The 10,251-nt window shown below is 37.3% G+C and overlaps 1 protein-coding gene across 3 annotated transcripts in view; it reads left to right on the top strand.

Moving 5' to 3' along the window:
• Positions 1-10,251, top strand: part of LOC110448376 (neuron navigator 3-like) — a 479,162-nt gene that overhangs the window by 436,207 nt on the left and 32,704 nt on the right. For all 3 annotated transcript variants that reach the window (XM_021494571.1, XM_021494572.1, XM_021494573.1), the window contains one exon: positions 453-461. In XM_021494571.1, coding sequence (XP_021350246.1) covers positions 453-461 — 9 coding nt within the window. The remainder of the gene's footprint in view (positions 1-452; positions 462-10,251) is intronic.

Genomic DNA, 10,251 nt, shown 5'->3' on the forward strand with positions numbered 1-10,251 from the left:
TTGATGAAACACATCATTTGATGTTAATCATGTTTGTAATGTATGGGTGAAATCCTTTATGTTATATTAATCGTGTTTGTAATCCAACAGATTTCTCGTTTTTTGCAACATTTATCGTAATAACTTGCAGCACTGAGGACTTGATGGCCAGCATTTTTATTAATAGCATAAATATGATTCAGAGTTAAATATTTCCCGCCTGTATTGATCCAATTTTGCTTTCAACCCTATCTACTGTTTGTTGTTTTTACCTGTTCATTTACACCTGTAATTGTTTACCTTCCATTACTAATATTGATTCTGTATAGTGGCCTGTTTGAACCCCAGCTACTGTCTCATCTAATTTGCTTACAGGTATAATTGTGTTGTGAATAATGACGATTGTTTGCTAATTAATATTACCTTTGTGTTAACTAATGTGGTTTCTGTTAATATTTTCTGCTGCTCTGTAGGTCAAACGCGTAAGTACCCTGTGTTGTCACCCTGTATTGCTTATATCTCATTCATGTGCATGCGTAAACATATTGACCAATCACTGTTGGTTTTACAAAGCCATTGACCAATCATTTCGGGTGTTACAAATTTGCCAATTGGTGAAGGTACAGCAAATAAATGATTGGCCAATCACTGCAGGTTTTATAAAACCATTGATGTTCATTGACCAATTACTGGCAAGTTTACAAAATAAGAATAAAGAAACATAGACCAATCCATAAGGATTTAACAAAATCATGTATTTATTCGTGAATAACTTGCATCTGCAAATGTCATTTTAGGACTCTTTTTGATTTCTCCGCATAACACAGACTCGGAAAACATCAGAAACTACTTTTGTCTTTTTTTAAACCACAAAAATACATTGTGCAAAATGAGGAAATAAAAAGATATATAAACTTTTAAACAAGAAAGTTGTAAACTTACTGTTTTGAGAAATCATACAGAAACTTGTATTGATGATGAAATTTAAAACAAATCGTCATTTTGAGGAAAAGGGGAAAAAAAGAAAATTTAAACTGAAACCATGGCTGGATAAAGCTTGTAATTATACCTATGTATGCATGCTGGGATACACTTGCATTTTTATTATCATAGTACATATAGACTTTCTCTTGTTCTTTTGTGAATAATTCCACTTCAATTTGAGATCAAACCACCAAATTATCAATTCAAAATATTTCATCTTTTTTTCCCAATCTAGAATCTATCCTGGAACAAATTTAGGTTTCCACGTTTTGATTTATTGACCAACATTATCATTAATTTTCACTGGATGGTGTGGAAAATGAGATTTCACTGTGCTCTTCGGTGGCAAATATTTTCAGAAAACATAGGAAGAAAAACAAATTGAAAGATAGATATGCATTGGTTTTCACGTCGCTGATGTGGACAATGAAAGTTTCTTGCAGATTGCATGCATAGCTGTGGAACTTGGCCAGATGTGTCTTTTATGTTGTGTTAGTGACGATGGATGAATTTTCAAGGATCCGTATTGTCAGCTGATCATAAATTAGGCATAATTTAATGTCAGGCTTAATTGAAATTCACCTCGATGGAATAAAACTGTCGTTAACTGCATCCCCGCGGCACTATTACAAGGAAATAATGGTTAAAAAATACACATTCTCATAGATCAGTTTTGGAAATAGGTTGTTTTCGAAAGATATACCAAATTTGAATTTGACATAGGAAATTTATTCAGATTTCACAAGGACTAGCTAGCTATAGCCTTGAGGGGTAGGTCTGATGTCAGATATATGTACATATATAATTGTATATTATTGTATGTGTTTAAATCTATCTCATATTTAACTTGGTGAAGGAAACGTTCAGTTTTAATTATTGGTTTATCCTTTGAGATGTTTAATTTAACGATTGTGGTAAGTTGTTTAACGTTGTATAGGTGAATGTTGGTTTTAGTTGGCTTGTTGGAAGAAAGCGAAAATACAGGCATATTTTCTCTCGATACGACAACCATATCAATGTAGGATAAAGCTAGATTTTCTCCAGGCATAAGTACTTCACAACCGTGCAGAATTTATCCAAATGGTTTTGGACTAGGTGTGGTAATGGGGGGTGTAGAAATTTGCTTTTGGCCGATTCTGATTGGAGGTACACGTGTTTCGTTAATTATCCCAGCGTGATTTGTTTACACACAAAATTACTGTACCTGAATAACATTGTGGGTTACACTATTAATGGACAGGTACAGAGTTACATGTATACGTGTACATACTTACCATGACCTTATGACCTCTGAGCTATCGGCAGAATGGTAGAGATGTTATTATAACTGCTATAAGCTCATTATATATTAATTGCAATTAATTCCACCAGGGTTTACGGAAATATTGACGGAGCTGTACGACCAGGACTGGTGGTATGGGTATATGGTGGTATATATGGGTGTAGAATAGTACACTACAGGCTGGTCTGTTTGATCACTTAGCAGCCAAGTTTATTTGTATGGGCTATCCAGAAGAGGTTTCAACATGGCTCCTACATAACTGCATAGCAAAATATCGACTTGCCTTGTCTATTAACGTGTACCTACATACCACAGAAATATTTCATCCATTTTTTTTTCTTCCACATTTACGATTCGTGATTCCATTTGATGTCTGATGATTATATTTCATATAATGACAAAAGCATCCACATTTTCCAGCTTTTTTTTATTTTTTTTTGCTTGAAACACTAAAAACGTGGTCGTTATAAGTAACTGTCGGTAGATAAATCGACTATCAGGAACAGATTCGACTTTGTAATGGTTTGCAATGGGGCATGCATTTCTCGTCTCGTTTCTCCACCGCCAACGTTGTTGTACATGCTTGAACACCAGACGCCCTGACACCATTTTGTGTCTGCGTGAAAAATTCATGGCCAATAATCCATAATAAGTGTCTACAGAAACTGGCGATTTTCACAGAAATCCGTCCCAGCATCTGAACACAAGTTTGACACGCTGACTGCGTTATTATTAAGCAATGCAGACACGCATACCTGACTCTGTCCAGTCGTCCATTTTGTGGACAGATTATCATGGGATCTTCATCAGATATGAAATGTTGACTGGAACATCAGATACAGCTCATATCCAGACCAATAAACACCTTACAAACCATCTGACAGCAGTTATCATATAACAATATAGTTTCCACTGATTTTTCCGACTTTCTGACTTATGTGATTTCCGATATCTATATAGATCTTAATGTGTATTGTTAGATGCACTGTGGAAAATCGGAAACACAATTTCGTTTCGCAGAAATAACAGAAATATAATTTTCTGTTCGTAATATCAGACAACGGACCCACACACCAGTACCAATGTCAAGATGTCTGCCTACTTTTGTGATGTATAGCTCTTCATGCTCACTAGTTCTCCGAAAAACCATTATGGGAACATGTAGTGTGATTTCGGCTTTTATTTTCAGTAAATTCACATCAATAAAATTGTCTGGATATCTATATTGGACCATATAAGGTATACATTGGCATTAAGCAAGAGCAAAATTGCTGACATAGCATTCTATGAAAACGATTGTATAGCTCCCTAAGTGCTTTACAATGGCTCTGAGTTCCTGACAATTAAATATATAGACGAGACCTTGTGAAACTGGCTCTACAGTACTTCAAGTTCTCACGAAATGGCAGCAAAAAAGGTCTTTCATAAAAGTTTTATTACTGAACATTTTGTCTTTAGAACATTTTTACCTAAATGAAAACTTCAAACATTTTGATGAGTTAGTTATAATTCTGAAAACGTTGTCTGCTCTCAAAGTTCTCACCTGAATGAAGACTAAACAAAGCAATTTGATTGGACGGTTTTATTGCTGAAGATGACTAAAGGGATCAATAAAGAAAATTGGATTTTGCTGCGGCTCACGATGCTGTTGAGAAGCACTATTAAAACTTTGAAAGGATCGGTACTTGTATTGATAACCAGCGTGTGCCTGTAGAAAAGATCCCGTAATAACATCTCGCAACAGCGCTTATTCAGAGTCCTTTGAGAAAGCTTTATTCAAAAAAAAAAATACAATTATTAAAGATTTTTTTTTTCAATTTTTTCGATCCTTGCTTCACCTGATGGTGAATGATGGAAGAGAGTTAGTCACGCGACTTCCCCCTTTTTAAAGGCTCTCTACAATAACGTTTGTCATGTGTTACGAATCACAGGGAGACCGACAGAACAAAGAGACAGCCCAAGTGTCGTCTGCTATGCTTGAATGTGCAATCTGGCAAAGCTGTCCCCGCTGAATTTTTTAACAGCAGATCACAATTTTTTTGCCAGTCAGCAATTATGCCAAATTGTAACTTCATTGTAAAGAGATGAATGATTTCCGCACCCTTTTTTTTCCACGACCGTAAAATTTGAATCCTGATTTAGGTTTGATGCTGATAGCATATTTTCGATCCAATATAAGAAGTTTATCCTGTTGTTTGGTTGTGACAACTTGTCTGGAGTACAATTTTGTTATAAATGTGACATATATTTCGGCTTTCATGATCGCCCTAATATCCACAGTAGCATTGAAATGTACATCTGAGGTTCGGAGAACTTAACTCAATATCTGTCGCTAGGGCTGTTTAATGCACAGCTTGACAACCGTTAAAACTGCTATGGCAACACACAGTTCTCCATATGTTTGGGATTCGTTTCATGTCTGAAGTTACTTATATATTGGCGCATTCTTAATGAAGCCAAAACAAATGCGGTATTAGACATATCAGCTTTATTACAAAAACAGATAGAGTTTATCAGATCTTGGAGGAAATCGACATGAAACTCACATGTCAGTTTTATACGTTTATATATAAAACATACTGGCTTTGTCCGATTTCTGTCTGGAATGTTTTTTCTTTCGTTTATATTTTTTTAACAAAAAAACAAAACGCCATGACAAGGCTTCACAACCAGATGTGAGAGGAAAAGATAAGCATCGTGAGCCCCACTAGAACATTTAGTCACATGACTGCACTCCAATGTTTGTGCAGTTTGATCTGAGGTCTGATGTGTAAAGGGTCAGATGCGACTTGTGGTTTCCTGTGATTGGCTTTGGCCTCTGCTCATGGGGAGAGGAAAGGACAGATAAAAAACATGTTTCTTGTCAGCCCGCCCCAAGTGGGGTCTATCTAGAGCACGCAGCGGGATCGCAAGAATTCACCGAAAATAAAGTTGGAGTTGAGGATAGTTAAATTTAACTCCATTGAGAATCGAAGAGGGCCTTACTTTTAACCCCGCAGTAGAGTGGGTCGTTGTAGGGTTCTCAGGGGAGAGAATATGGTAGCAAATTAAGCTACGCGAGCCAAGCGCCTCAGGAGACACAAAACCTGTAAAGGAATGTTGAGACTTTCCTTGGAAGGAAATTTCAACATATAGAAAAACCGCATTTCTGATATTACTTTGTGGTGTAGTTCAAAAATATATACACACAATTGTATGGAACACTGTTTGAAGTGCTATAAATCAAAACCACATTTTATAGAATTTTAATATAAAAAAAATCTATGTATAGCTGGATGGTGAAGAACGTGGTATTTTGGAATTTGTTGTGTAAAGATTTTGCTATAGAGTTCAAGTATTTGCGATAGAATATTTGGAGATAAAATTTGCTTAGTGCCAAATAGGATTGATAGCAGGATTGGGATTTGTGATCTATTGAATATAGATATGGATACCTGCTGTCGTCTGCCCGGGGTGTGAATCAGCTTTCACTGTAGTTCGTTTACTGTAAGCCCCAGGACTGCTGGCAAAACTGGAGGTCTATAGGATACAGGACATGTTTGCTTACCATTGTACTGAAACAATATTGGAAACATCAGGTTTGAGCGTGTAACTTAATTGACACGCTCAGTACTGGTGCAAGGATTGAGCTGTGTTTTACCTGAAAATTACTGGAACCTAGGATTGTGCATTGTTGCTTACTATTTTTTCTGAACAACACAAAACCGAGGATTGAGCTTCAGTTCCAAGGACTGAGCTTCAGTTCCAAGGATTGAGCTAGAGTTCCTAGGATTGAGCCAGAGTTCCAAGGATTAAGCTAGAGTTCAAAGGATTGAGCTTTAGTTCCTAGGATTAAGCTTCAGTTCCAAGGATTGAGCTAGAGTTCCTAGGATTGAGCTAGAGTTCTAAGGATTGAACTAGAGTTCTAAGGATTGAGCTCGAGTTCCAAGGATTGAGATTCAGTTCCTAGGATTGAGCTAGAGTTCCAAGGATTGAGCTAGAGTTTCAATGATTGAGCTAGAGTTCCAAGGATTGAGCTTAAGTTCCAAGGACTGAGCTAGAGTTCCAAGGATTGAGCTAGAGTTTCAACGATTGATCTAGAGTTCCATATAAGACCCAAGACGTGGTTGTAGCTTATCCTTATACCAGAGTTATATTTGAGCAAGGACTGAGCTTCGTACTCTATGGTTGTTCTTGGATAATACTGGAGCCAAAGTTCATGTTAAACCCAGGACATCACAGTCTTGTACTGCAACACTGCAACCAGGAATTCCATAGACACTGCATCTACAGATATAGTGTAAAATACTGGGACATAGCCATACCCTATAACTACATGTAAAGTAGTCGGGATAGAGAGAATTAAGATAGGCACCTACTACGGAATACTATGCTCACCCCCCAGTATCGGTCATCAGGATTTATCATATTTATACGTATGTGTTTATATAAACAGGGAGTAGGCAGAGAGCAGAATCAGTCTCTATCACACAGTGGCCAATAGACTCAGAATCAGCGATAGTTCCCAGGCTGGTGGTGTATTGGAAAAATGGGCTCACATTGATAGCTGCCTATTTTTGGCCTAGTTTGAATCGCAGGAAGTTCTTATTCTAGAGAACTGATAAGTGTTTTGTATGTATCGATACTGGGATTGAGATGTAGGTGCACAAACAGTAGACTGACACATTGGACTGTGTTCTGGTGTATGGACTATCTTAGTGTCTATCCATATCTTTTTGTACATTGAGAGAAAAAAATTGTGCCGCCTGGAATGCATCAGTATTGATATATTGTGTTATACTCTGCCTGGAAACTTTGATCACTTGCTGGAAAACTTGGAACTTTATCTGGGATCAAGACACAGGAAAGGGCACGACTCCTGATTTTGATAAAGTCATTGTTAATATCAATATATATTTGATTGCAGAGAGAGAAAAATTCTGATAGAATTACTTTCTTATGATAAACTTGCTGACGTAACCTGGATATGGTTTTGTGTGTGTAGACTGTGACCAGCTTCTGTGACTGCTGGGTACCGTTTGGCTTGTCAGCGACCCTATAGGGACTGTGTAGCAGCTGTGGATGTGTAGGGGGCAATGACAGCGTCCAATGGGAGGTAGATGGGTGTTATGACACAAGCTCCGACAGATTTAGATCTTACAAGACTGATAAGACACAACCTCTAGATTGCCTGATAACTTTTTTTGGATTTATACCAAAAAATCGGCTAGTCTTTTTCTACCACAGTGCTTGGATGGAACACCTCTGGGTTTTTTTTACCCTGCATGGCCAGTATTTTTTTCAGCATCTTGTTTCACAAGTGACTAAAGCAAATTGTTAAACTCTGCTTCAAGTTTTTGGAAGTTAAATCGTGTAAAGAGTAGCAGGAAGAAAGTTCAGTCATCTTTTTGAAGTCGTAATGAGAATCGGCTTTGCTTTGTAAATGGAGGTAACAATGAAAAGTGTTTCTGTGAAGTGCCTGTAGCTACAACTGGTTTGGATTAACATCTGTGTGGTGAAAATATCTCTGTTTACAAACCTCTTTAAGTGAAAAACCGCTACACTGGCACAAAGCATTGTGAAGTTGGTGCATTATTGAACATCGGAGAACAAAAACATCTTTTATACCTAGACAGAGGAGATTTAAATATCGACTCAACCGCTGAATCTAGGCATACCTAAAAAGTAAGACGTGGTGTGGCCTCTCCTGATTGGAGGTACAATGCAGTAGGCTACAATTACTGTCGTGGGGATTTTAAAATTGATTGATCTGACAAAACATGTACTATAGATTCAAGGTTTTGCTAGATGAAAGCTTTACCCCTCATCTCAGCCTTTGCCAGTGATGTTAGCATTGTGTGATGGGCGAATCGCTCCCTGACAGATAAGCTAAAGTTGTCCACAATAGTGAGTGGCTACCCGCGATATTAAGAGTATACGTTTACCGAGTTTTTATCGGCCATTGTCAGATGTGCTAGATCGAGATCAGCGTTAATCAATAGCGTTAGGTAAACAAAGTGAAAGGATTTCTTTGTTGTCTGAAATAGGCACCACTCAGCGTCTCACCGGCGGTCAACGTTGGTTACATCATTGGTCAGAGAGTGGACAACTGTAATCCGACCCCAGGCTAAGTGTTGGTTGGTCAGCCTCAGAGGGGTCAAACTCAGATTGGTCAGTTATGTTGAGGATGCAATGGGATTTAGCTTCGTTGGTGACCAAATAACGTTGAATGTCATCGTATTGAAATAGACGTCGGGTGTCAGTGAGGTAACGGACAACATGCAGGAGAAAGCAGATTACGAGTCACTGTGTGACTATGCTGTCAATGAGGGCTACATGGTTGGTATTTTAGGGTTTTTACATCCCCGAAATAATTTCGATGATATTTCGTTTATACTTGACATATAGTTCTTTATTTCTGTGTAGTGTAAAAATTGATAAGATTTATGTTTTCTGGTCAGAAGTGTCGGTCAACAGTTTCAAGTAATTAAGGAGTATCTGAACTCATTCACCCCTGAAATTTCATAATGAACTATTCCAATCTTTGAATTGGGAGAGTTCAAATGTGTCTTGAGGGGTGAATGAGTTAAGTGAGATTTTGATATTATTACTCATCCGTAGCACTTAATACTACACCTGTAATTCACACCTGTTGAACTGTCACCTGTGATGATTCAATCTTTCATCAGATAACCAGGTAGTCAGCGACATCCACTTACACTTGACATGAGTCACGTTTGACAGTGTATCTGCAATTTCTCACCTTGTAGGTTTAAAAATAGAATAGTTCATATCGGTGTTTTTGCACAAGTATGAGTTATAAATAGAACGCATAAACAGCACAATTTTTGTGTGTGTCATCTTTTGCTCATGTATTTTTCAAGGCTGAAAAACGTCAATAACAGGACTTCTACCTGTGATGGCGTAGTTCAGCATAAACATGCACGACAGTTCAGATGATGATTGAAAGCGGTCACATAACAACTCTGTGTGTTATGACATAATGATAGCTACAACCCAAAGTGAATATAAATAGTTAGGGAAAAGTACTGTAAAAAAAAAAAACAGACTAATTTTGATAATATCTATAGGCCTTGTTGCTGTGATTAGTTGTATGACTGACATGTTTCCAGCAGACTTATATAACCGACAGTTAGCTGTCCTGTAAACATTGTGTGACACTGAATCGCTTGTATCGTACCCTTGGGCCAATTCAGACTTTCAGGCTCCGAAGTTATGTTCGTACGTTTTATCAGAATTGGCTATGCACTAACTACAAATTCCAATAACAATATGTTCCGTGCTTTTTGTACAGCTTTATGTAACAGTATGACAGTGGTTGTCTTGTTCCAGACATGTTGGTGTATAGTTTAGTTTAGCTGAGGTGTAAACAAGGCCTCAAAATAAATATACAATATAATTAGATAAACGGTCAGTACAATTGTGTGTGCATGTTTGGAAAATTGTAAATTTAAAAGTAATTAATTTTTCAATTAGGGTAATTCACTATTTATATTCAATTAGTTTGTGGTGTTTTTTTTGTCAAAATATGATTATGATTAACAGAAACTTCATGTTAAGTAAGTGCAATCAAACCTGCCTTCATTGACCACCTGTCTAAACTGTCAGACATGGCTATAGAGACCACCTGTCTATAACAACAATCAAACCTGCCTTCAGAGACCACCTGTTTAAATAATCAGACCTGTATGTAGAGACCACCTGTCCAAATCTATAAAATGAAACTTTATCTATCTGTTTTGAATATTTGGCTCAAGAATGATAAATTTGACAAAAGAAGCTCTTATTTAAGGAATTAACGAACACACATGCTAAAGGGATGTTTAGAATATGTTCTTATTTACCTGTGAATCCTGATTATTGGGTGAATTTCCTGATTCAATCATCAGGAAAACTCGTAAAAAAGTGAGGAAATAAGTAAGTTGTAGTTTATCGGTACTCCAAATTACTGTGATGATAAAGTCAGAAATCCCCCTTCTCCCCCCACCCCCACCCTCACCACCCCC

The sequence above is a fragment of the Mizuhopecten yessoensis genome, unplaced genomic scaffold (assembly GCF_002113885.1).
Source record: "Mizuhopecten yessoensis strain PY_sf001 unplaced genomic scaffold, ASM211388v2 scaffold4025, whole genome shotgun sequence".
In the NCBI taxonomy this organism is placed as follows: Eukaryota; Metazoa; Mollusca; class Bivalvia; order Pectinida; family Pectinidae; genus Mizuhopecten; species Mizuhopecten yessoensis.